At 42.6% G+C, this 27961-nt stretch overlaps 1 protein-coding gene across 1 annotated transcript; it reads right to left on the minus strand.

The window, feature by feature from the left end:
* Positions 1–1546: 1546 nt before the first annotated feature.
* On the minus strand, positions 1547–22063 carry LOC145876324 (uncharacterized). Its single transcript, XM_082972116.1, has 5 exons — positions 21701–22063; positions 21431–21607; positions 4757–4992; positions 3847–4690; positions 1547–3782 (listed from the first exon to the last, which is right to left on the minus strand). The coding sequence occupies exons 1-5, from the start codon at positions 22061–22063 to the stop codon at positions 3543–3545; spliced, it is 1860 nt and encodes a 619-aa protein (XP_082828242.1). The 3' UTR covers positions 1547–3542.
* Between the last annotated feature and the right edge of the window lie 5898 nt (positions 22064–27961).

Here is a 27961-nt window from a genome sequence, read left to right on the forward strand (position 1 = left end):
GTGGACCAATAGTTTGTTGATTGGTCAGTCATTGGGTTAATTTGTTTTACAATATGTTCAAATCAAATCAAGCTTTATTTATACAGCACATTTCAGACATGGATGCAACACAATGGCTTCACAGGAAAAAACTATGAAAATAATCAGAAATATTTAGTACACAAATATGAGGATAAAAAACAATAATAACAACTGAAAGACTAATGAGCATTGGAAGGAAATGCCATTGATTAAAATATTAACAATATGATGCTATATCCAACCCAAAATATAACTTGTTTTTAGGAGGGGCTCTGAAAGACACTATGGGGGTGTCCACTGGAAGTTGACTAGTAACAACAACTGGGACCTAAAAGACACCCACCATGAGACCCAATAAATCTGCCCAAGAAGAGACAAACAAAAGAAAACCCACACCAAACTTAAAGACAGGAAGCAAACCAAAAAGGTGGAGCAACTAAAGGTGTTGACTCTCCACATGTATCAAGACAACTGGAGCACTGGGCCAGACACTCTTAAATAGAACCTGGACCAGCTCAGGTGAAACACCTTCCCACTAACGAGATGGACAAGCCAGCACAGGTGTAACACATACTGACTAACGAGGTGACACCAATATGTACCCAAGACACATCTCAGTTGAATGCATTCAGTTGTACAATCAATCAATCAATCAATCAATCAAATGTATTTATGAAGCCCTTCTTACATCAGCTGATATCTCAAAGTGCTGTACAGAAACCCAGCCTAAAACCCCAAACAGCAAGCAATGCAGGTGTAGAAGCACGGTGGCTAGGAAAAACTCCCTAGAAAGGCAGGAACCTAGGAAGAAACCTAGAGAGGAACCAGGTTATGAGGGGTGGCCAGTCCTCTTCTGGCTGTGCCGGGTGGAGATTATAACAGAACATGGCCAAGATGTTCAAATGTTCATAAATGACCAGCATTGTCAAATTATAATAATCACAGTGGTTGTCGAGGGTGCAACAGGTCAGCACCTCAGGAGTAAATGTCAGTTGGCTTTTCATAGCCGATCATTCAGAGTATCTCTACAACTTCCATTTCACTTAATCATCTACAATGCTTCACCTTCACCAATATAAACATGGTGTCTACTGGCTGTCAACAATTAAAAACAAGAAAAAACACGTATTTCTAAATAATAATATACAATCAACAAATAAAAACAAGAAAACAAAATATTTATTATTTATTACACGTATAATTTTTTTAATCCTTTTTCTTTCTATAGAATCCTACAATTCTAGCTTCTAGAACACTCGTCTTCCTAAAACTCACTAGCTTCTAGAACTCTCGTCTTCCTAAAACTCACTAGCTTCTAGAACTCTCGTCTTTCTAAAACTCACTAGCTTCTAGAACTCTCGTCTTCCTAAAACCCACTAGCTTCTAGAACTCTCGTCTTCCTAAAACTCACTAGCTTCTAGAACTCTCGTCTTCCTAAAACTCACTAGCTTCTAGAACTCTCGTCTTCCTAAAACCCACTAGCTTCTAGAACTCTTGTCTTCCTAAAACTCACTAGCTTCTAGAACTCTCGTCTTCCTAAAACCCACTAGCTTCTAGAACACTCGTCTTCCTAAAACTCACTAGCTTCTAGAACTCTCGTCTTCCTAAAACTCACTAGCTTCTAGAACTCTCGTCCCCTTGGAACGAGCCCAAACAATACTCATCTCCAATACGGAAAAACGTGCAGTCAAAATAAATTGGGATCCATGGCAACGCAATGGCTAAACACAAAACATTTTTGACTGCCCAGCCTTGAGACAATCAGCTACCAAGTTGCCCTTAAAACGGACATGTCTGATTTCAAGAGGAAACTCCTGCAATATCCATAGTAACTTTCCACCTCACTGCGGAGCTTCTCTCTCTTTTCAGGGTTCACTAGATAGGCATGTTGTTGGATCGGGGCCCAGTCCCCAATGTCATGCTCTAGTACATTTGGGTTGGCACATCTGAGAATGAACACAGATATTCTAAAATGACATTATAAAATGATCCCTGATATTACGTCAATATAATTGTACCCAAAAATTGTCAGTTGGTTGCATAAATCATTGATTACTAAATGCTACATTAATTGTAAATATGAAATATCAAACCAAATGTACACCCCTTTGTTAATATGTATTGGCAATAATTAACTTAATGGTGAGGCATAAAATAATAAAACATGTATCTTTTGTCAGGCTGAATGTTTGAAATATGAGGTGATTTGAGTCCTGCTTCTTCAGTAGTGGAATAAAGACAATTAGCACTTGGATGTTGTCAATAAATGCTGGAGTGATGTAGGATTGTTAATACAATTGATTATAGACCAATTTATTATACTGCGTCCATGTGTATAGGCTGCAAGTAAGTTGAATTTAAGTTGTTTTCAAGTCAATGAAAAAACGACATCTTCTCAACTTTCACTTTCAACTAAAACTGAATGTGTATTGGATGTTGGGCATAGTCTTATTTTCAATATCTTTTCAATTACATTTTGCTAGGTGGGATATTTTCCATGCATGGAAAGGGGTTGGAGGCAAAGGACAAATAAATAAGTGCTACCAAACATAACAAGCATTTCACAAACACTACAGTGTATAAATAAGACGCATTAAATAAAACCACAATGAGGACAAGTTTTCATTGGGTATATCGTACGAAAAGCATCAGAATTATCTTAAATAGGAAAACAATTCAAGTTTAGAATCACAACATAAAATACATAGGCATTTCATCATTAAGTCCTTTAGGAAATAATGTCTGGTGGGCTGTCCAAATCAAAAACCAAAATGCAGAAACAGTTTGTGATGTATTGAAAACCTAAACATAACATGTGCTATATACACAAACATCTGCCACAATAATCATATTACTTGTATTTTTATTAAACAAGCTTCTTATAAACTGCACAAGCACCAAAAACACTTGTTTTGACAAGTAGCAATAAATCACTGATATAGTCAGGGGGGAAATCAGGTTGTAGGTGCTGTTGAAACTAACACAACTAAAAAACACATGGAAATGGGAGATATATTTTACCTCACTGATTAGAGGACAACCTGCAGAAGACAGTCAGCTACATTTTGGAGTGACGCATTTAAATTTAGGGGTCGCTAAACAAAGGAACACAACACTTATTCATCGATATCATGCTAAAATCATTTGTGTGACAGGAGGGAGATGAAGTTGCACGTCCTGTTAAAACTAACAGCTCAAAAACCACACGGAATCTGGGAATAATGTGTACATCCCTGGTTAGAGGACAACTGGTAGAAAACAGCCAGATACATTTTGAAGTGTTGCATTTTGATTCAAGTGGGTCACCAACGTGGTAAGTGTAACAACCCTTTCAGAGCCTGGATTTTCCCCAAGGCTAATATCCATATCATGTTGAAATCAATTGATGAAGGGGCAAACGTTTAGGTGTCTACATTGTCCTACTACAATGTGTTAACATTCTACATTGTGAAGTTTATTTATTGATATCATGAAACAACTCCATGTATTTTCTGATATTTGATCAGAGATCTTTTATCAGATTATCTCTGGGCAGGTTTCTCTCCTCTATGTGTTCTCTTGTGTACAGTCAGATTCCCAGAATGAACAAAACTCTTCCCACATTGATCACAGCTATAAGGTTTCTCTCCTGTGTGTATTCTCTGGTGTAGAGTCAGATTGCTAGATGCAGCAAAACTCTTCCCACACTGATCACATGTATAAGGCTTCTCCCCTGTGTGTATTCTCTGGTGTAATGTCAGTTTGCTAGATCTTATAAAACTCTTCCCACATTGATCACAGCAATAGGGTTTCTCTCCTGTGTACAGTCAGACTCCCAGAATGAACAAAACTCTTCCCACATTGATCACAGCTAAAAGGTTTCTCTCCTGTGTGTAGTCTCTGGTGTAATGTCAGTTTGCTAGATCTTATAAAACTCTTCCCACATTGATCACAGCAATAGGGTTTCTCTCCTGTGTGTATTCTCTGGTGTTGAGTCAGATTGCTAGATGCAGAAAAACTCTTCCCACATTGATCACAGCTATAAGGCTTCTCTCCTGTGTGTATTCTCTGGTGTCTTGTCAGATTGCCAGATTCTGTAAAACTCTTCCCACATTGATCACAGCTATAAGGTTTCTCTCCTGTGTGTATTCTCTGGTGTAGAGTCAGATTGCTAGATACAGCAAAACTCTTCCCACATTGATCACAGCTATAAGGCTTCTCTCCTGTGTGTATTCTCTGGTGTACAGTCAGCTGCCCAAATTGACCAAAACTCTTCCCACATTGATCACAGCTATAGGGTTTCTCTCCTGTGTGTATTCTCTGGTGTTGAGTCAGATTGCTAGATGCAGAAAAACTCTTCCCACATTGATCACAGCTATAAGGCTTCTCTCCTGTGTGTATTCTCTGGTGTCTTGTCAGACTGCCAGATTCTGTAAAACTCTTCCCACATTGATCACAGCTATAAGGTTTCTCTCCTGTGTGTATTCTCTGGTGTAGAGTCAGATTGCTAGATGCAGCAAAACTCTTCCCACATTGATCACAGCTATAAGGCTTCTCTCCTGTGTGTATTCTCTGGTGTACAGTCAGCTGCCCAAATTGACCAAAACTCTTCCCACATTGATCACAGCTATAGGGTTTCTCTCCTGTGTGTATTCTCTGGTGTAGAGTCAGATTGCTAGATGCAGCAAAACTCTTCCCACATTGATCACAGATAAAAGGTTTCTCTCCTGTGTGTGTTCTCTGGTGTAATGTCAGCTGGCGAGATTGAACAAATGTCTTCCCACATTGATCACAGCTATAAGATTTCTCTCCTGTGTGTGTTCGCTGGTGTACAGTCAGCTGCCCAAATCGACCAAAACTCTTCCCACATTGATCACAGCTAAAAGGTTTCTCTCCTGTGTGTATTCTCTGGTGTAATGTCAGTTTGCTAGATCTTGTAAAACTCTTCCCACATTGATCACAGCAATAGGGGTTCTCTCCTGTGTGTATTCTCTGGTGTAGAGTCAGATTGCTAGATGCAGCAAAACGCTTTCCACATTGATCACAGCTAAAGGGTTTCTCTCCTGTGTGTATTCTCTGGTGTAGAGTCAGATTGCTAGATGAAGCAAAACGTTTCCCACATTGATCACAGCTAAAAGGTTTCTCTCCTGTGTGTGTTCTCTGGTGTAATGTCAGCTGGTGAGATTGAACAAATGTCTTCCCACATTGACCACAGCTATAAGGTTTCTCTCCTGTGTGTGTTCTCTGGTGTACAGTCAGATTGCTAGATGCAGCAAAACTCTTCCCACATTGATCACAGCTATACGATTTCTCTCCTGTGTGTATTCTCTGGTGTAATGTCAGTTCGCAAGATCTTGTAAAACTCTTCCCACATTGATCACAGCAATAGGGATTCTCTCCTGTGTGTATTCTCTGGTGTAATGTCAGCTGGTGAGATTGAACAAATGTCTTCCCACACTGATCACAGGTATAAGGCTTCTCTGTGTGTATTCTCCTGTGTACAGTCAGCTTCCCAGAATGAACAAAACTCTTCCCACAATGATCACACCTATAAGGTTTCTCTCCTGTATGTATTCTCTCATGTTTTTTAAGGTCTGTTGACTGGGTGCATCTCTTCCCACATTGAGCACAGCTATAAGGTTTCTCCCCCGTGTGTATTCTCTCGTGTGATTTTAAATGTCCTGGAGAAACAAACCTCTTCCCACAGTCAGAGCAGCAGTGAGTTCTCTTCCCTGTGGATCTCTGTGGGTGTTTCTTGAGGTGTTCTAATGTGGAGAGACTCTTCTCTGCCTTGTCAGCATCATGAGGTTGTTGAGGCTCCCCAGAGGATCCACGGTAGTGAAGTATCTCTCCTGTGTGAACAACAAAGTCATACAGATGATTTAAAGGCCCACAACAGCGGTAATCCACTGTAAAAGGTGATGCCAACAGCGTAGCCATGATGTTATACAACAATTGACGTCTGTAATGAATGTAAAAATTTGACATTTGCCTTAAAATGAGCAAGAATAGTCATATTTTGTCTTGTTTTCACATTAGTAGTAACATCGATGATTGTAGGCTAGAAATAAGATATTAATGTTGTTGAAACTCTAAGCAGTGTGCCAGACAACTTTTGGTCTCCAATATAGGCCCCTTTCTGTATTTGCTAAAATTGCAGCACGAGGGCAATTTGATTGCAGAAACTCCTCCCTGCTAATGAGGAAAGCGATAGTTATGGATGTACTATATCTGCCTGGAGCAAAAATGGTGAGCAAAGATTTTAGTTTTTCACAATGTATTCTGAATGTGAATGGGGGAAAACTCAGGGGAGTAACCTCCATTTCCAGGTTGCTTATGAGTACATTTCACACTACCTTGGATTATAATTGTAAGGATATTTGAATGTCCTGTTTAATATGTTTGCTAAAGCATTAAGAATTATGTGTAATTATTGAAGAACCGCGTTAATGACAGTATCCATTTGGGTGTTGTCAATAAAGTTAAGATTTTAGTTATTTACTTAACCAGGTAGGCCAGTTGAGAACAAGTTCTCATTTACAACTGTGACCTGGCCAAGATAAAGCAAAGCAGTTCGACACAAACACAGAGTTACACGTGGGATAAACAAATGTACAGTCAATAACACAACAGAAAAATCTATATACAGTGTGTGCAAATGGAGTAAGGAGGTAAGGCAATAAATAGGCCATAGTAGCAGAGTAATTACAATGTAGCAAATTAACACTGGAGTGATGGATGTGCAGATGATGATGTGCAAGTAGAGATACTGGGGTGGAAAAGAGCAAAAGAAGTATATAAAAACATGGGGATGAGGTAGGCAGTTGGATGGGCTATTTACAGATGGGCTGTGTACAGCTGCAGCGATCGGTAAGCTGCTCAGATAGCTGATGCTTAAAGTTAGTGAGGGAGATATAAGTCTCCAAAGTCAGCAATTTTTGCAATTCGTTCCAGTGATTGGCAGCAGAGAACTGGAAGGAAAGTCAGCCAAAATAGGTGTTGGCTTTGGGGATGACCAGTGAGATATACCTCCTGGAGTGCGTGCTATGGATGGGTGTTGCTATGGTGACCAGTGAGCTGAGTTAAGGCGACCTTAGCAAAGACTTGTAGATGACCTGGAGCCAGTGGGTTTGGCGACGAATATGTAGCGAGGGCCAGCCGACGAGAGCATACAGGTCGCAGTGGTGGGTGCTATATGGGGCTTTGGTGACAAAACGGTTGGCACTGTGATAGACTGCATCCAGTTTGCTGATTGGAGTGTTGGAGGCTATTTTGAAACTGACATCACCGAAGTCAAGGATGGGTAGTATAGTCAGTTTTACGAGGGTATGTTTGGCAGTGTGAGTGAAGGAGGGTTTGTTGTGAAATAGGAAGCCGATTCTAGATTTAATTTTGGATTGGAGATGCTTAATATGAGTCTGGAAGGAGAGTTTACAGTCTAACCAGACACCTAGGTATTTGTAGTTGTCCACATATTCTAGGTCAGAACCGTCCAGAGTAGTGATGCTAGTCGGGCGGGTTGGTACGGGCAGTGATCGGTTGAAGAGCATGCATTTTGTTTTACTAGCATTTAATAGCAGTTGGAGGCCACCAAAAGAGTGCTGTATTGCATTGAAGCTCGTTTGGAGGTTTGTTAAAACCTCTTAGGGATAGGGGGCAGTATTTTCACGTTCGGATGAAAAACGTACCCAAATTAAACTGCCTCCTACTCAGACTCAGAAGGTAGGATATGCATACTATTAGTAGATTTGGATAGAAAACACTCTGAAGTTTCTAAAACTGTTTGAATGATGTCTGTGAGTATAACAGAACTCGTACTGTATCTACATACTGTATCTACTAAATCCTGAGAAAAATTCAAACAGGAGGTGGGAAATCTGAGAATTGTAGTTTTTCTTTTGAATTCCTATCAAAACTACAGTGTCTAAGGGGTCATGTTGCACTTCCTAAGGCTTCCATTGGCTGTCAACAGTCTTTAGAAACTGGTTTAAATTTACATTTACATTTTAGTCATTTAGCAGACGCTCTTATCCAGAGCGACTTACAGTAGTGAATACATACATTTGTTTTGTACTGGCCCCCCGTGGGAATCGAACCCACAACCCTGGCGTTGCACACACCATGCTGGCATTGCAAACACCATGCTCTACCAACTGAGCCACAGGGGGGCCTGCAGGGGGGTTTCATCCTTCTCCTGTTACTAGACAGAAAACAGGAGCTCAGTCAATGAGTGGCCTGTCTGAGGACATGGGACTTGGTGAGGCGCGCCTTTCCTTCTTTTCCTTCTGGAATGAATACGCTATTGTCCGGTTGGAAAATTATCGCATTTTTACATTAAAAATACCCCAAAGATTGATTGTAAACATCGTTTGACATGTTTCTACAAACTGTAATGGAACTTTTGAGCTTTTCGTCTATTTATGTGCGCCCCCGTCTCGTGCCTTTGGAATAGTGTTCTGGACGCGCCAACAAAACGGAGGTATTTGGACATAAATTATGGACTTTATCGAACAAATGAACATTTCTTGTGGAAGTGGGAATCCTTCGAGTGCATTCTGCCAAAGATCAGCAAAGGTAAGGAAAGATTTAATTTAAAGACCCTTGCTCCCTTCGGTCTCAACATAGACTTTGATCTGAAGCAATTTTTGTGATAATTGTGATTTTGCCATTGTAATTGTTTGTTAGATACATTTTAGACTACAAATGCTATGATCGTATGCTATCCATTTGTTTGTCTTTTTGTATGTTCTTTGTATGCCATTTTTTAAATATTTGAGTTAACCAATGATATTAGGCCATACTTGGCCATGATTACAAACACCTGTGTGTCTCTTGACACTATATAAATGACTCATCTCGCAGTGTTTGATGATACCCTGATGAAGACAGCTTCGCTGTCGAAACGTTGGTTATTACATTTTTGCATCTGAGCTCTTAGAGTGTGCGGCTTTCCTTTATTTTCTAAGGAAAGATTTATAACACTATTTTGGAGTTTTGCAGATGCCATGACTTGGCGGGTAACTGTATAGCTTGCTTTGATGGCTGAGCTCTGTACTCAGAATATTGAACAATGTGCTTTCCCCGTAAAGTTGTTTTGAAATCTGACACAGCGGTTGCATTAAAAGTAGTATATCTATAATTCTTTAAATAATTGTTATGTAATTTGTCAACGTTTATGACGAGTATTTCTGTAATATGTGTGCACATTGTGTGTGAACATTTTCTGAACATCACGGGCCAATGTAAAATGCTGTTTTTGGATATAAATCTGAACTTGATCGAACAAAACATACATGTATTTTGTAACATGATGTCCTATGAGTGTCATCTGATGAAGATCGTCAAAGGTTAGTGCTTAATTTTAGCTGTATTTCGGGTTTTTGTGACGCATCTCCTTGCTAGGAAAATGGCTGTGTGGCTTTTCTTGTTTTGGTGGTGTCCTATCATAATGTAATGTATTGCTTTCGCTGTAAAGCCTTTTTGAAATCGAACAATGTGGTTGCATTAACGAGAAGTGTATCTTTAAAATGGTGTAAAATAGTTGTATGTTTTAAAAAATTGAAATTATTAGAATTTTGTTGTTTTAAAATTTCATGCCATGCTATTTTGTCAAACAATCCCGTTAACGGGATCCTATCTCGAAGCAAGAGGTTAACACAGTCTCCAAAGAAGGGCCAGATGTATACAGAATGGTGTCGTCTGCGGAGAGGTGAATCAAGGAATCACCCGCAGCAAGAGCGACATCGCTGATATATGCAGAGAAAAGAGTCGGCCCGAGATTTGAATCCTGTGGTACCCCCATAGAGACTGCCAGAGGTTCGGACAACAGGCCAGGTCAATGAAGACGGCTGCACAGTACTGTCCTTTAACGATCGCGGTTATGATATCGTTTAGTACCTTGAGCGTGGATGAGGTGCAACAATGATCAGTTCGGAAACCGGATTGCACAGCGGAGAAGGTACGGTGGGATTCGAAATAATCAGTGATCTGTTTATTAACTTGGCTTTCGAAGACTTTAGAAAGGCAGGACAGGATGGATATAGGTCTGTAACAGTTTGGGTCTAGAGTGTCACCCCCTTTGAAGAGGGGGTTGACCACGGAAGCTTTCTGATTTTTAGGAATCTCGAACTATACGAAAGAAAGGTTGAACAGTCTAGTAATAGGGGTTGCAACAATGGCGGCAGATAATTTTAGAAAGAGGGTCCAGCTTGTCTAGCCCAGCTGATTTGTACGGGTCCAGGTTTTACAGCTCTTTCAGAACATCACCTATCTGGATTTTGATGAAGGAGAAGCTGGGGAGGCTTGGGCAAGTAGCTTCGGGGGGTGCGGAGCTGTTGACCGGGGTTGGGGTAGCCAGGAGGAAAGCATCTCCAGCCGTAGAGAAAAGCTTATTGAAATTCTCCATTATTGTGGATTTATCGGTGGTGACAGTGTTTCCTAGCCTCACTGCAGATTGGCAGCTGGGAGGAGGTGCTCTTAGTCTCCATGGACTTTACAGTGTCCCAACATTTTTTGGAGTTAGAGCTACGGGATGCACATTTCTATTTGAAAAAGCCTTTGCTTTCCTAACTGACTGTGTGTATTGGTTCCGGACTTCTCTGAAAAGTTGCATATCGCGGAGACTATTCGATGCTAGTGCAGTACGCCAGAGGATGTTTTTGTAATGGTCGAGGGCAGTCAGGTCTGGAGTGAACCAAGGGCTATATCTGTTCTTAGTTATACATTTTTTAAAGGGGCATGCTAATTTAAGAAAATCCTTATTTAGGAAATTTCTTTTAAAGAACAACCAGGCATCCTATACTGATGGGATGAGGTCAATGTCCTTCCAGGATACCCGGGCAAGGTCGATTAGAAAGGCCTGCTCGCAGGAGTGTTTAACAGTGATGAGGGGTGGTCGTTTGACCACGAACACATAACAGATGCAGGCAATGAGGCAGTGATCGCTGAGATCCTGATTGAAAACAGCAGAGGTGTATTTGGAGGGCAAGTTGGTCAGGATAATATCTATGAGGGTGCCCATCTAGCTTGGATTGTAGGACGGCCGGGGTGTTAAGCATATCCCAGTTTAGGTCACCTAACAGAACAAACTCTGAAGATAGATGGGGGGCAATCGATTCACATATGGTGTCCAGGGCACAGCTGGGAGCTGAGGTGGGTCTATAACAGCTGGCAACAGTGAGAGACTTGTTTCTGGAGAGATTCATTTTTAAAATTAGAAGCTCGAACTGTTTGGGCATAGACCTGGAAAGTATGACAGAACTTTGCAAGCCATCTCTGCAGTAGATTGCAACTCCTCCCCCTTTGGCAGTTCTATCTTGACGGAAAATGTTGTAGTTGGGGATGGAAATTTCAGAATTTTGGTGGCCTTCCAAAGGCAGGATTCAGACACGGCAAGGACATCAAGGTTGGCGGAGTGTGCTAAAGCAGTGAGTCAAACAAACAAGGCTTCTGATGTTAACATGCATGAAACCAAGGCTTTTACGGTTACAGAAGTCAACAAATGAGAGCGCCTGGGGACACACAGGGCCTGGGTTAACCTCTACATCACCCGAGGAACAGAGGAGTAGGATGAGGGTACGGCTAAAGGCTATCAGAACTGCTCATCTAGTGCGTTGTGAACAGAAAATAAAAGGAGCAGAATGCTGGGTAGTATAGATTCAAGGCCTAATGTACAGACAGGGGTATGGTAGGGTGCGGGTACAGTGGAGGTAAACCTAGGCGTTGAGTGACGATAAGAGAGGTTGCATCTCTGGAGGCACCAGTTATGCTAGGTGAGGTCACCGCATGTGTGGGAGGTGGGACAAAAGAGTTTTCTGAGGCATGTTCAGTGGGACTAGGGGCTCCGCAGTAAAATAAAACAATGATAACTACCCTAAACAACAGTATACAAGGCATATTGACATTAGAGAGACATAAAGCGAGGCAAAAAGCAATCACAGGTGTTGATTGGGAGAGCTAGCTAAGACAACAACGGGTAAGACAACAACAACAGGTAAAGTGGTGATGAATGGGCAGAGGGTCAGTTAACTACACACAGGGCCTGAGTTCGAGGCTGGGGCCAACAGATAAACAAAACAGAGTACCGTGATTAATGAACAGTCCAGCAGGCATCAGCTATGTAGCCAAGTGATCATAGGGTCCAGTGAACAGGAATATATGAACCAGGGAAGCCGTTAGGTAGTCATTACTACGCTAGCCGGGAGATGCGCCTGGCTCGAGGCTAACTGGTGCTAGCTTCGGGACAAGGGCATCACCGACATCTGGCAAAGGCCAGTTGAAGGCACATCAGACGGAATTGCGTCGACAGACCAGTCGTGATGGATCGGCGGGGCTCTGTGTCGACAAAGGGTCCAGGCCAATTGGCAAAAGAGGTATTGTAGCTGGAGTAATTTTGTTTGCTAGCCGGGAGATACACCCGGCTCGAGGCTAACTGGTGCTAGCTTCGGGACAAGGGCGTTAGCCACTATAGCCACTCTGGTGCAAAGGTCCAGAGCTTACAGCAGGAATCCGGTGATGTAGTGGCTTCTAGTCGTCTTAGTGAAGAGTCCGGGAGGCGTCAGCTGTGTAGCTGAGTGATCCTAGGGTCCACTGAGCAGGCCGGGAGATGGGCCTGGCTCAAGGCTAGCTTGAGGCTAGGTCACTCGGTAGCAGCTAGCTAGCTGCGATTATCCGGTGTAATGGTCCAGAGCTTACGGCAGGAATACGGTGATGTAGTGGAGAAAAACAGTTCGATATGCTCAGGGTTGATATCGCGCTGTGCAGACTGGCAGGTATTATCCAGGCTAAAAGCGGCTGGTATCTGAGCTAAAAAGGTAAAGACATCTAGCAGTGGTTAACAATGACTAAATAGCTGCCAGCTAATTAGCTGGTTAGCTGCTGATGGAGGTTCTAGCTATAAGGCCTAAAAAATAGCAGATCCGTATTATAATGGGTGAGGCGGGTTGCCGGAAGGTGTATTTAATTTAAAAATGGAAAAAAAAGATTGAAATATATTGCAATATATTTTAAAAAAGACGAAAAAAACATAACATTTACAACACGCCATTGGATTACAAGATGAATCTCAGTTAAAAACCATTGGATTTAGCAAACTCTGAAATTATTCAGTATTTCTGTGCCCACGAAAACTGTTTTCCCAGCATAACATAAGGAGCCACTAAATGATACGTAATTCGAGTGCATTTCAGAATTTAAAAAAAACTGTCCGACAGCAAGATCCAGTATTTAAGTTGAAGTTCATCATATGACAAGCGTAACGTTATGACTATAACTACTGTTCCCTTTCATTCGGTCAACTTCGGTACAACATACTATAGACAATCAATTCCCATGCCGACCCAAACGGACACTAAATGAAACGGCCCCTGGCAGACCACCCAGATCCGACCTCGCAATTTATTAATTGTCTTTGCTTGAAACACTCCTGTCAATGTTGAGTAAGGACGCACACCTAATTACGCATATAGAAGTAGGACTAGTCTACCTGGCCTGTGTGCAAATGTAGGCCTATAAATGTGCCCATTTGGGGATGTCTGATAGTATTTCTGATTGTCTTAATGCACCACCACTAATGAGTTGTGGAGCTTCTCAAAGTAATTTTTCCTTCACCTCAAACAGCAAGTAAACAAAGTCTAATCAAAATCAATTGCGTACGACAATAGTTCCTCTAAGTATTTTCGTAAAATATTTCCACTCGGCATGAAAGGGAAAAATGTTATGCTCTGATCCAGTGGAAATGTCATAAAATACCTGATTACTTCTTTTCCTTTGCACAAATAGCCGACAGCTGTGTCTGTCCTGAACTCACTGGCGCCGGGAAACTGAGGGCCGAGAATATTTTATACAATGTTGCAAGCTTGCTATCACAAGTTTCGGAGGACCCAATTGATAGTTGATACAATGTTTCAAGTTTATTTTTACATAGTTGGCAATGGCAATAAAAGTTACTTTTAGATTTGTATAATTTTCATTTAGATTTAGATAGAATGTAGATTAATCACAGACAATGATTTTGAGATACTATTATGAATTAAATTAAACTGTTCCAGTAAAATATGCATATGAAAATCCTAACTGGCACGCAAATCGGTAGAAATGGTAAGATACATTGTCACTCTAAATGGAAAAGTTTTACGACCTCTGGTGTAGTCAATTACTGAAAAAAACTTCAGGAGCAAAACGGCAGAATTTACGAAGTCCAGCAGCAGCGGGGGGAGGAGGAGGGAAGAGTTTTTCTTGGTTAAATTGGTGACTGGCTCCCTCGAGTAACTTGTGTATCTGTAATTATTTAATCAAACAGCATGCTTACAGCATCAGACAAGTTACGTACATATAGTTGATTTTATAAAAACACATGGGGCGATTTGTAGAAAGAACAGATGACTCTTGGTTGACCAAGATGTATTTTAGTTGGGGACAGCACTAGAACATGATTTTGGGGCTCCCGAGTGGCACAGCGGTCTAAGACACTGCATCTCAGTGCTTGAGGTGTCACTACAGGCTGTATCACAACCGGCCGTGATTGGGAGTCCCATAGGGTGGTGCACAATTGGCCCAGCGTTGTCCGGGGTAGGCCATCATTGGAAATAAGAATTTGTTCTTAACTGACTTGCCCAGTTAACTTGTTGGGGATAGGGGGCAGTATTTTCACGGCCGGATAAAAAACGTACCCGATTTAAACTGGTTACTACTCTTACCCACAAACAAGAATATGCAGATAATTAGTAGATTTGGATAGAAAACACTGAAGTTTCTAAAACTGTTTGAATGGTGTCTGTGAGTATAACAGAACTCATATGGCAGTCAAAACCCTGAGACAAACCCTAACAGGAAGTGGAAATCTGATTTGTGGAATCACTTTCAACCCTTTGCCTATGAAACACACCGTGAGTTAGGATTCATTTAGCACTTCCTAAGGCTTCCACTAGATGTCAACAGTCTTTACAAAGTGGTTTGAGTCTTCTCCGGTAAAAACTGACCGAACGAGAGGCCTGGAAAGTTTGTCATAGAGGGAGGGCCATTACTACTATGATGCGCGTGCCCGTGGGTACTCTCTCGCTCTGAAACGTTTAGTAAGACAATGCAATCGTCCGCCTTGAATATTTTTGAAGTTCTGATTGAAAAAGGCCCTAAAGATTTATGTTATACAACGTTTGACATGTTTGAACGAACGTAAATACATTTTTTTTTGCACATTCGTGAGGACAAGTCCGCGCGCGCTTCGTAAATTATGAGTAGCCTTCGGAACGCGCTAACAAGAAGGAGCTATTGGGACATAAATTAACAACTTTTTCTAACAAAACTACATTTGTTGTGGACCTGGGATTCCTGGAAGTGCCTTCTGATGAAGATAATCAAAGGTAAGTGAATATTTACAATAGTATATTTGATTTTAGATGGTTCCAAGATGGCGCTAACCTGTATCGCCTAGCCTATTTTTCTGAGCATAGCACCTCGTTTATTGCAAAGTGTGATTTCCCAGTAAAGTTACTTTTAAATCTGGCAATGCGGTTGCATTCACGAGATGTTAATCTATAATTCTTTGAATGACAATATTATATTTGATTCACCGGAAGCATTTGAGGGAAAATATTTTCTGAACGTCACGCGCCGATGTAAAATGCTGTTTTTATATATAAATATGAACTTTATCGAACAAAAAATGCATATATTGTGTAACATGATGTCCTAGGAGTGTCATCTGATGAAGATTGTCAAAGGTTAGCGCTGCATTTAGCTGTGTTTTGGGGTATTTGTGATGCATGCTAGTTGCTTTGAAAATGGCAGTGTGATTATTTTTGGCAGGGTACTCTCCTAACATAATCTGTTTTGCTTTTGCTGTAAAGCCTTTTTGAAATTGGACAACGTGGTTCGATTCAGGAGAGGTGTATCTATAAAATGGTGTAAAATAGTCATATATTTGAGAAATTGAAGTGATAGCATTTATGAGGTATTTGTATTTTGCGCGACATGATTCCACTGGCTGTTGACTAGGGTGGGACGCAAATGTCCCACGTTGCCCAGACAGGTTAAATAAAGGTAACATTTAAATAAGTGTTTTTTGACAAACCGTCTTTCACAAATCCGTCAAGGCACCAACTTTGAGAAGGGTTTAAAACAAAGGTTTCAAACCAATTCATGAATGTTATTGAATCTAGGAATGTTTCGCCTTTTATGTAATGGCATGAAAAAATTGTCTGAATATTATACAATGACTTATCAACAGCTGTAATAATTTGACCCCCACAGGAAATCTACACTGGTAATTCTAGAATATACTATATAGTCTAGAAACCTGGTTAAACTATCATTATGACATCATGGATGAATTCTAGAATATACTATAAAGCCTAGAAACCTGGTTAAACTATCATTATGACATCATGGATGAATTCTAGAATATACTATTTAGCCTAGAAACCTGGTTAAACTATCATTATGACATCATGAACAGCCAGTCTTTGTATTCATAGTGTAGTGAATTCAGGGGATAGCCTGAAGGTTGCTACAATAGCTTTCTCTTTCAATTTGAGAGTGATTACATTTCTCCTTCCCCCATCCCTCAGCTGTTTACCAAACCAAGTCTCTAGGCAGCCATTTTGTTGCTGTTTAAAAAAACTCACACAGCAATCACTCAACCAATCTGCGGTTCAAACACTGTTTTGGTAATAAGATGATGGTTTTGGAGAAATGTAACTACTTTCAAATGCATAGACAGACCTATGGATGCAATGACTGACCATCCATGATATCAACATTACAGTTTTAACCATGTTGAGGCTGTACAGTGTTGATTTACATTGTTTCTAGATGTTGGAGTAAAAAAAAGCTTATTTGGGGATCTGATGGGGTAAACTAAGCTCATGAGGCATGTGTTATATTCTTCAAGAATCAATGGCTATATATAAATCATTTAAAAGTCCAAATATGGATGTAGAAATTTTATATTTCCCCTTTAACACCAAACATCAGTTCAACAACTGCAGAGTTTGTGCCTCTGTTAAGACAGTACTTACTAGTGTTAATCGGGGAACGGTTTCTCAAAACCATCTTATGGCTAAGTTCACCGTTAGAACCATTGGATGCCTTAAGTTGCGTTTGGGAAACCGGGCCCAGATGTCCAGTTTCCTCCTCTATCGATGTAACAGTCATCTCCCCCTCTTCCTCTTTCACTCCATAAACTGCATCCTCCTCTTCTTTTACTGTGACATCCTCCTCCTCTTTCACTCTGAACGCGTCTTTTTCTTCTTTCACAGTAACGGCCTCACCCTCTACTTCTTGTTTTACTGTGATGTCCTCTTCTTTAGCAGGAGAGTAGCTCAGTGAACGCATGGTCGGAGATGTTAGCTAGGCTAATGCTAACTTAACCAGCCTGCTAGTGTGGTGGAAAATTGTCTTAAGAATAACACTTCTTACAAGAACTTGTAAATTTAATATAGTCTTTAATACAGAGTAGTAAAGCCGAGCCGGTCCGCGGAACAACGACTCCCTTCCTTAGGCCCCGGCTCTGCTTTTATGCACATACAATACATAGGTCCACCCTTTATGTAAATGAAGTAAAACCATGCGTTCTGCCACCATTTTCTTTCAACCCAATGGATAACGCCCTCATCTGCTTTTAGCTCTAACATAGTAGTGGCTGGATAACGCCCTCATCTGCTTTTAGCTCTAACATTTTGGTGGCTAGATTCTCCTCATATGGATATGAAAATAAGGCATGCTTTGCATGCTTACGCTTGGCATATATTTAGTCATGGCCATACATTCAGCTTGCCTGGCCGTTGCGTGGTTCCTACTTGGGGATGTATGGCCACCTGTTATCTCCACTCAGGGCCAGCTGCCAGTCTCCTCTTTCGCTAGCTAATGTATTTATATTTCTTTCCCTCAGCAGTCTCCCACATAAATCCCTCCTCTGGGACTAATTAGTCCCACATCAAACCTGATTAAACTAGAGACAATAAGGATGGAAGCAAAATAATAGATACATAGAATAGTAAGTGTGTTGAACGAAATGTGAACAGATAAAACATAATCATATACTGGACCAAACATCTCCAATCCAATAACATGGGTAGGAGTAAAAGATCCAGTCAGGCTTAAAATAGTAAATGAGGATACACATAACAAATTAGTATACTATGAAGAAGCATGAGCACGTAGTACATAGCCTTGCCTGAGGTTATCTCAGTTATGTAGAGTATAGAATATAACAAGAATTTAAAAGAATAATAAACATAATAGACCTAATTAAAGTTAATATTCTTACTATGAATCTGAACAAGGCCTGAGTGAGCAAAAATAAAAGTTACAGACAACATTCCAAATTGAGACACGATTCTTCCTCGCGGACCCCTTTCTAACAGAAATTAAGCATACATCACTCATTACTGCTAGAAGATTAAGGGCATGGTCCGTAGACACTTGTAACCGGAATACCTTCTGTTACCTAGCGTGTAATAAATGATCCTCATTTTAGGAAGGCAAAACTGGCTTAAATTTATAAGAAAATGCATACATTTATATATGTATGAAAACCATAAAACAAACATAAAATACGACATACACTTAAGGTTTGTTCAAAGTCATACCAGAATTTACATCATAGGGGCACATTCCTTATTTCCACATATAGGGCAATCCTCTCTTTGACACATTGCACAGAATAAGGGTTCAGGATGATGGTAATGTCCATCATTGTCCTCTTGGGAGCACCACTTGCAACGCCTGTGTCCGTATAATGTCCAGGGTTACCAGGGACAGGATTGATTATGAGAGGTGGATCCAGTATATGTTCCTTAAACTTCTTTCTTGACCCCCTCTTATGTCTAGGGTTTTTATCCAGCCGTGAAAATACTGCCCCCTAGCCATAACAGGTTAAGCCCTGTGGATAGGCAAATCTTTAATGCAAGGCTGCCAATCCCTGATAACAGGGTGGGTAGCCTTGGGCTACTGGATCTAATTTAGTACTGTAGCACGCAATAGGCTGTTTCTTCCTACCACTACATGTTTCCTGCATGAGAATAGCAGCCGCATAGTTGTCACACCTATTTGCTACGTATAACAAAAATGGTTTAGTGTAGTCGGGGGCCGCTAGGGCCGGTGTTGTCTGCATCTCTTTTTTAAGTGTTTCAAACGCAACTACAGCATCCGCGTTCCACTCCAGCGGTGCTCTTAGATTAAGCTGTCCTGCTTCCTTCATTATTTCTCTCAGAGGAGCTGTCTTGACTACATACTCCTTTGTCCAGTCAGGTTAAGTCCTGTCATTCCTAAAAAGGTCATCATTTGCGCTACCGTTTGTGGTAATGGTGCTTTGCTAATTCCCTCTAGCTGTCCTGGAGCTATGGCTTTGGTTCCATTGGCTATTGTTCTGCCTAAGTACCTGGGGTTGACAGTACTGTCATTTTGTTTTAGAGACCTTGTGTCCTCCGTCTGCTAACCGCTGCAGTACTTTTAGTGAGTCTGAGTGGCACTGTTCTACTGTGGAGGCACAGATTAACAGGTCATCTACATATTGGATCAGAGTGCCGTCAAGCATTAATTCTTCTAGATCTGCTCTCAATATTTGATTGAACAAGTGCGGGCTATTTTTAAATCCTTGGGGGAGACGAGAGTAAGACAGAGTTTTTCCTCTGTACCTAAATGCAAACAAGTACCTACATTCCTCCGCCAGGGGGACACTAAAAAATGCTCCACATAGATCAATCACGGTGAAGTATTTGGCATCTGGGGGAACGTTAGTCAACAGCGTGTGAGGATTGGGAACTTCCGCTGGACAATCTTGTGCTATATCATTAATAGCCCTTAAGTCATGTACCAATCTCCATTTTTTACCATCGGCTTTAAGCACAGGTAGCAAAGGTGTATTGCAAACACTTGGCATCTCAATCAATACTCCTGTCTTGATCAATCCTTCAATTGTTGAATTTATTCCTTCTTCAGCTTCAGGCTTCATAGGATACTGGGCTTTCCAGGGGAGTTTGGCGTCTGGTTTTACTTTTATGTTGATCGGACTTGCTGATTTGACAAGCCCCACGTCGGTGTCATGTTGTGACCATACTTCTGATGGTATGGTTTTTTTCCATTTCTTCTCTAAGCTCACTAAGTAGCCCTATCCCTTCACCTAACACTACTTGTTGGCCTGCACTGACCTCTATCTCCCTAGAATCGCCAATCATCATTGTAGTGGTTACTATCTTGATAAATGCTTTATCTTCGGAATGGAAGATCAATGGATTGTCTGTTTTGTCCCATATTGTCTTTTTAGCTTTCCTCATCATGGGTCCTAGATCTTTTGATGTGAAACCTTGATTCACCAGCAATGTGATGTGAGGGATAGAGTCAGAAACATTGAACCATTTTTTGTACAAATTCAGATCCATCTTCGTCCATCACATCCATGGCTGCTCCCTGTTCTCCAATGATTATATATTGGGACATAATTGGTGCTTTCCTACCATTTGCCCCCATAACCCAGAGCTGTTCTAATAATGGGTCCTGATGAGGGTCAAATTGCATTGTGCAGTGATATTCAGATTTTGCTCTAACGGCTTTAGGTATTTGGGCCTGAATAAATTTACCCCATCTCCTCGCTGTTCTGTCTACATCTGTCTCAATTCCTCCTAACCAATATACGTTGGCCATGACTCCTGTGCTTACCACTGGTAATTGTAGTCCTATTTTTTTCTATTATCACCCCGTCGGGGGAACATTTAATTTGTATACCCATTTTGCATAGGGCATCTCTTCCTAAAAGATTAACTGGTGTTTGATCTGATACCAGTATTGGGATTGTGGCTGATTTACCATTGGCAGTAAGATGAACTGGAGCGGTCATTGGAATTAGCTGCGTATTTCCCGAGAATCCTATTGTTTTGGCATATTTACCAGACATGGGGAGATGAGAGGCATAATTTGAACTCACACATGTGTAAGTGGCTCCAGTATATATCATCATGGGTATGTCTTTATTCTCTATTTGAACCTGCAACACAGGTTCTTGGTCAGCTCTTGTGGTTAGAATTGGGAACTGACCCTCCCCTTTAGGATTCTCTGGGCACCCCTAGTACGTCTGATTGGGTCCTGACCATGGGTTCACAGGGCCCGGGGGTGGGTTTTGGCTGCCCTGCCATCCCCCAGTAGGGCCCCAGCCATTATGGTTTCCACCAGCAGGTGGCCGCCAGCCACCGGAGCTGTTGTTTGTTGGTGGACGCCTATTGTAGGTGTTATCCCCAGTCCGATCCTGCCACGGGTTTGTGGGACATTCACGTCTGGTGTGTCCTGGTTGGTAGCAACCCCAACACACACCAGGCGACCCCCGCGGGTTCCTGGGCCCTCTCCCTTGATCCACCTGTATGTTTTTCTGTTGTCTATTCCCACCATTCCAATTCGGGGGCTGTGCATACACATTTGCTACTGGCAATGGGGCAGGCACTTGGGCCCGCCCGGGGGTTGACGGTTGCGTCCCTCCTGGGGAAACAGCAGCCATTGTTCCAATCTCGGGCACAGGGGTGGTTACTGAGGCCTGGACTTTCTTCTTTCCCTTGGTCAGTTCTTCCAGCTGCAACTGGGCCAACCTTCTCTGGATTTCCTTTCCTTGTTCAGCTTGTTTCTGCTCTTCTCCACAGCGTGAATTACATAGTCACAGAAATTCTTTGTAAGGTTTTGAAGTAAGTCCCACTACGTCCTCCAGTTGGTTCCTTACTGGCTGGGGCATGGCTTCCACCACTGAGGTCCGGAATATTGTTGTCATCAGTTCATTTTCCTCCGGGTCCTGCTCTGTTTCCATTCTCCATCTTTTCAATTGTCCATGCAGGTATGCAGCCGGGTTTTCTGTAGCTCCAATGGCCTCTCCCCTTAGTGCCTTGGGGTCCAATTTTGTTGGGTATGCTGCCCTTAGGGCCCTCCAGACGGCAGGCCTATACCTGTCAAACATCAGTCCATCCCTTGACACTTCCCACTCTGTGCCGTTGATTCCTCCCTCCTGCATGATTTCTCCCATTCTCTGCACGCTCGTTACCCATGCCAACAATGCCCTTATGTCGCCCACCGCCAGCAATTTCCCCATTGTAAATTATTCAAAGGTCCTGATCCACTTTCCAGCTCCCTCATGGAGGTCCGGCAACCGGGCAACCAACCCTTCCAGGTCCTGCGTAGCCCATGGTATGTAGTGTTCTTGATTTCCTTTAATCAGGATTGGACATTGTTTATTCGGAACTAGACTAGTGTCCTGCTTTCTTCTTTGCCCCTTCTCTGAGTACTCTGCGATCTGTTTCTGTGGGCTCATATCTCAGGCTCTCCTGTAGGTTGCGAGCTATCGCCTCATCTTGTCTTTCTTGCTCTTGTACATATTCTTCCTGTGCTCGTTCATACTCCTCTTGTATCTGTTGTGTTAATAGTTTACTTCTTCTTTCTAGTTGATTTATACCAAGTCTACCACTTTCTTCCTCTTCTTCAGATTCTTCACCAAGACTGTCCCCTATTTGGGATTCCTCTGGTGTTTAAAAGGGCTTCCTTGGTTGCTCTTTCTTATGGTCCTTTTCTTTTCTTCCTTCTTTTGTGTTTCAATGTTTCCTTTTTCCCTATTTCTGTTTCCATTGCTTTCAGGGCTTTCATCAATCCACCATAGCAATTGAAACCTTCTTCAATTCTTGTGTGTCTCTTTGTTTTTGTTGGGCCTCTTCCTGTTGAGTGAGAGGGTGCGCATTCTGCTCCAGGTGTGCAGGCCCCCTCTTCCTCCGTTACTTCTACCGTTCCTCTTATTTCCATTTGTCCGGTTATCATGGGAATCTGTCCATGGGAGTAAGGTGGGGGTTCGTTCTCCCTCTTCCTCATGGGAATCTGTCCATGGGAGTAAGGTGGGGGTTCGTTCTCCCTCTTCCTCATGGGAATCTGTCCATGGGAGTAAGGTGGGGGTTCGTTCTCCCTTTTCCTCATGGGAATCTGTCCATGGGAGTAAGGTGGGGGTTCGTTCTCCCTCTTCCTCATGGGAATCTGTCCATGGGAGTAAGGTAGGGGTTCGTTCTCCCTTTTCCTCATGGGAATCTGTCCATGGGAGTAAGGTGGGGGTTTGTTCTCCCTCTTCCTCATGGGAATCTGTCCATGGGAGTAAGGTGGGGGTTCGTTCTCCCTCTTCCTCATGGGAATCTGTCCATGGGAGTAAGGTGGGGGTTTGTTCTCCCTCTTCCTCATGGGAATCTGTCCATGGGAGTAAGGTGGGGGAATCTGTCCATGGGAGTAAGGTGGGGGTTCGTTCTCCCTCTTCCTCATGGGAATCTGTCCATGGGAGTAAGGTGGGGGAATCTGTCCATGGGAGTAAGGTGGGGGTTCGTTTTCCCTCTTCCTCATGGGAATCTGTCCATGGGAGTAAGGTGGGGGTTCGTTCTCCCTCTTCCTCATGGGAATCTGTCCATGGGAGTAAGGTGGGGGTTCGTTCTCCCTCTTCCTCATGGGAATCTGTCCATGGGAGTAAGGTGGGGGAATCTGTCCATGGGAGTAAGGTGGGGGTTCGTTCTCCCTCTTCCTCATGGGAATCTGTCCATGGGAGTAAGGTGGGGGTTCGTTCTCCCTCTTCCTCATGGGAATCTGTCCATGGGAGTAAGGTGGGGGAATCTGTCCATGGGAGTAAGGTGGGGGAATCTGTCCATGGGAGTAAGGTGGGGGAATCTGTCCATGGGAGTAAGGCGGGGGAATCTATCCATGGGAGTAAGGTGGGGGAATCTGTCCATGGGAGTAAGGTGGGGGAATCTGTCCATGGGAGTAAGGTGGGGGAATCTGTCCATGGGAGTAAGGTGGGGGAATCTGTCCATGGGAGTAAGGTGGGGGAATCTGTCCATGGGAGTAAGGTGGGGGTTCGTTCTCCCTTTTCCTCATGGGAATCTGTCCATGGGAGTAAGGTGGGGGTTCGTTCTCCCTTTTCCTCATGGGAATCTGTCCATGGGAGTAAGGTGGGGGTTCGTTCTCCCTTTTCCTCATGGGAATCTGTCCATGGGAGTAAGGTGGGGGTTCGTTCTCCCTCTTCCTCATGGGAATCTGTCCATGGGAGTAAGGTGGGTGTTCGTTCTCCCTTTTCCTCATGGGAATCTGTCCATGGGAGTAAGGTGGGGGTTTGTTCTCCCTCTTCCTCATGGGAATCTGTCCATGGGAGTAAGGTGGGGGTTCGTTCTCCCTTTTCCTCATGGGAATCTGTCCATGGGAGTGAGGTGGGGGAATCTGTCCATGGGAGTAAGGTGGGGGAATCTGTCCATGGGAGTAAGGTGGGGGAATCTGTCCATGGGAGTAAGGTGGGGGAATCTGTCCATGGGAGTAAGGTGGGGGAATCTGTCCATGGGAGTAAGGTGGGGGAATCTGTCCATGGGAGTAAGGTGGGGGTTCGTTCTCCCTTTTCCTCATGGGAATCTGTCCATGGGAGTAAGGTGGGGGTTCGTTCTCCCTTTTCCTCATGGGAATCTGTCCATGGGAGTAAGGTGGGGGTTCGTTCTCCCTTTTCCTCATGGGAATCTGTCCATGGGAGTAAGGTGGGGGTTCGTTCTCCCTCTTCCTCATGGGAATCTGTCCATGGGAGTAAGGTGGGTGTTCGTTCTCCCTTTTCCTCATGGGAATCTGTCCATGGGAGTAAGGTGGGGGTTTGTTCTCCCTCTTCCTCATGGGAATCTGTCCATGGGAGTAAGGTGGGGGTTCGTTCTCCCTTTTCCTCATGGGAATCTGTCCATGGGAGTGAGGTGGGGGAATCTGTCCATGGGAGTAAGGTGGGGGTTCGTTCTCCCTCTTCCTCATGGGAATCTGTCCATGGGAGTGAGGTGGGGGAATCTGTCCATGGGAGTGAGGTGGGGGAATCTGTCCATGGGAGTGAGGTGGGGGAATCTGTCCATGGGAGTGAGGTGGGGGAATCTGTCCATGGGAGTGAGGTGGGGGAATCTGTCCATGGGAGTGAGGTGGGGGAATCTGTCCATGGGAGTAAGGTGGGGGAATCTGTCCATGGGAGTGAGGTGGGGGAATCTGTCCATGGGAGTGAGGTGGGGGAATCTGTCCATGGGAGTAAGGTGGGGGTTCGTTCTCCCTCTTCCTCATGGGAATCTGTCCATGGGAGTGAGGTGGGGGAATCTGTCCATGGGAGTGAGGTGGGGGAATCTGTCCATGGGAGTGAGGTGGGGGAATCTGTCCATGGGAGTGAGGTGGGGGAATCTGTCCATGGGAGTGAGGTGGGGGAATCTGTCCATGGGAGTGAGGTGGGGGAATCTGTCCATGGGAGTAAGGTGGGGGAATCTGTCCATGGGAGTGAGGTGGGGGAATCTGTCCATGGGAGTAAGGTGGGGGAATCTGTCCTATTCATTTTGAGGGTTATCTATACCTCAGCTTTACTTTATTCAATCCTTTTTTTTTTCCTTATAATGTCTATTCTTTTCTTTTTATATTTATTGCTTCTTATTGCTTCGTTCCTATTTTATTCTGTCTATCTTATTATTCTATTTTATTATTCTGTCTGTTTATTTTATTCTGTCTATCTTAGTCCTGGTTCCTATTTTTCAGGGTTTTTCCAGCCCCTCTCTGTCTCTCCTAGTTATCGTAATCTGATCCTTTTTCCCCTAGGCTGCGGCCCCCTAGGGAACCAGCAGCTCTATGGTATTTTATTCTTTACTAGTGTTTCTACTGCGCTATACTATAACTTTATATCGCGGTTCGGTGTTTTATGCTAGAATAAAATAACTTGGCTTTATTTAACTAGTCTCTGTAGTTTATATTTTATTCTTTACTAGTGTTTCTACTGCGCTATGCTATAACTTTATATCGCGGTTGGGTGTTTTATCTTAGCTAGAATAAAATAACTTGGCTTTATTTAACTCTGTAGTTTATATTTTATTCTTTACTAGTGTTTCTACTGCGCTATGCTATAACTTTATATCGCGGTTGGGTGTTTTAGCTAGAATAAAATAACTTGGCTTTATTTAACTCTGTAGTTTATATTTTATTCTTTACTAGTGTTTCTACTGCGCTATGCTATAACTTTATATCGCGGTTGGGTGTTTTAGCTAGAATAAAATAACTTGGCTTTATTTAACTCTGTAGTTTATATTTTATTCGTATGTTTTTCCTGCCTACACACTATGTGTATGCGTTTACTGCTTTTTATTGTATCCTATGTATTTCCCAGTTTTATCAGTTTAACATACTTTATTATATCAATGTTCTATTTTTACATATAGCTTTCCTTATCCGTTATCTATTGGTTTTGTCGCCTTTTCCCCAACGAGAGTTTAACCCCACTCTCCCTCCTATATCATATATCAAGCGGCTGTTACAGCGCCTCACAGTTCCTCCTATGTCCCGAAATAGCTCACACACACACACACACACACACACACTATTTCTTCTTCTTGCTCCACATTTCTGGCTCGCTTGGATATACCTCCTCAGCCTAGAGAAACTTTCACTCATCAGCCTGAAACTGAGGGTTTGTACATTAAGTGTTTAACAAATTGGCCCATAACTTCACCTAGCAACAACATAGACCTACTGTAGGACCCATAACTTCACCTAACAACAACATAGACCTACTGTAGGACCCATAACTTCACCTAACAATAACATAGACCTACTGTAGGACCCATAACTTCACCTAACAACAACATAGACCTACTGTAGGACCCATAACTTCACCTAACAATAACATAGACCTACTGTAGGACCCATAACTTCACCTAACAACAACAACAACAACAACATAGACCTAGGACTATAAATCATTTAATATTTCAGGTGAAACATGGACACTAAAATGTCTTTGTTGTGACATTTCATAACCTGATCACCAGATAATTTTGTGAATAATCCCACTAGGCTACTCTGTAATGTGTTGTCATTCTAAATGTCCTGAATAAAGGAAAATAGCTTTGTGTGTTGTACAATAGCCTATCCACCAAGGAACAGTTCTCTACACATTATGAGCTAAGTATCTCTGTGTCCAAGCAGACTAACGAGACCCTACAGTAAATCAACCAGACAATAACACATTATAAACATCAATTTGTTAGGGATGTTGGATCCAACATGGAGCACGGAATAACTGTCTTTACCAGAGTAATGAATGAAGAAGCACTTTGGTACATTTTTTTATTTCACCTTTATTTAACCAGGTAGGCTAGTTGAGAACAAGTTCTCATTTACAACTGCGACCTGGCCAAGATAAAGCAAGGCAGTGCGACAAAAAAACAACAGCACATGGGATAAACAAAAGTAGTCAATAACAATAGAAAAGTCTATATACAGTGTGTTTTCAAATGGAGTAAGGAGGTAAGGCAATAAATAGGCCATAGTAGTGAAGTAATTACAATTTAGCAAATTAACACTGGAGTGATAGATGTGCAGATGATGATGTGTAAGTAGAAATACTGGTGTGCAAAAGGGAGAAAAAAATATAAATAAAAACAATATGGGGATATGGTAGGTAGTTGGATGGGCTATTTACAGATGGGCTATGTACAGCTGCAGTGATCGGTAAGCTGCTCAGATAGCTGATGTTTAAAGTTAGTGAGGGAAATATAAGTCTCCAGCTTCGGCAATTTTTGCAATTCGTTCCAGTCACTGGCAGCAGAGAACTGGAAGGAAAGGCGGCCAAAGGAGGTGTTGGCTTTGGGGATGACCAGTGAGATATACCTGCTGGAGCGCGTGCTATGGGTGGGTGTTGCTATGGTGACCAGTGAGCTGAGATAAGGTGGAGCTTTTACTAGCAAAGACATATAGATGACCTGGAGCAAATGGGTCTCGCGACGAATATGTAGCGAGGGTCAGCCGACGAGAGCATACAGGTCGCAGTGGTGGGTGGTATATGGGGCTTTGGTGACAAAACGGATGGCACTGTGATAGACTGCATCCAGTTTGCTGAGTAGTGTTGGAAGCTATTTTGTAAATGACATCGCCGAAGTCGAGGATCAGTAGGATAGTCAGTTTTAGGAGGGTATGTTTGGCG

The sequence above is a fragment of the Salmo salar genome, unplaced genomic scaffold, assembly GCF_965601325.2.
Source record: "Salmo salar unplaced genomic scaffold, fSalSal1 ptg000578l, whole genome shotgun sequence".
Lineage (NCBI taxonomy): Eukaryota > Metazoa > Chordata > Actinopteri > Salmoniformes > Salmonidae > Salmo > Salmo salar.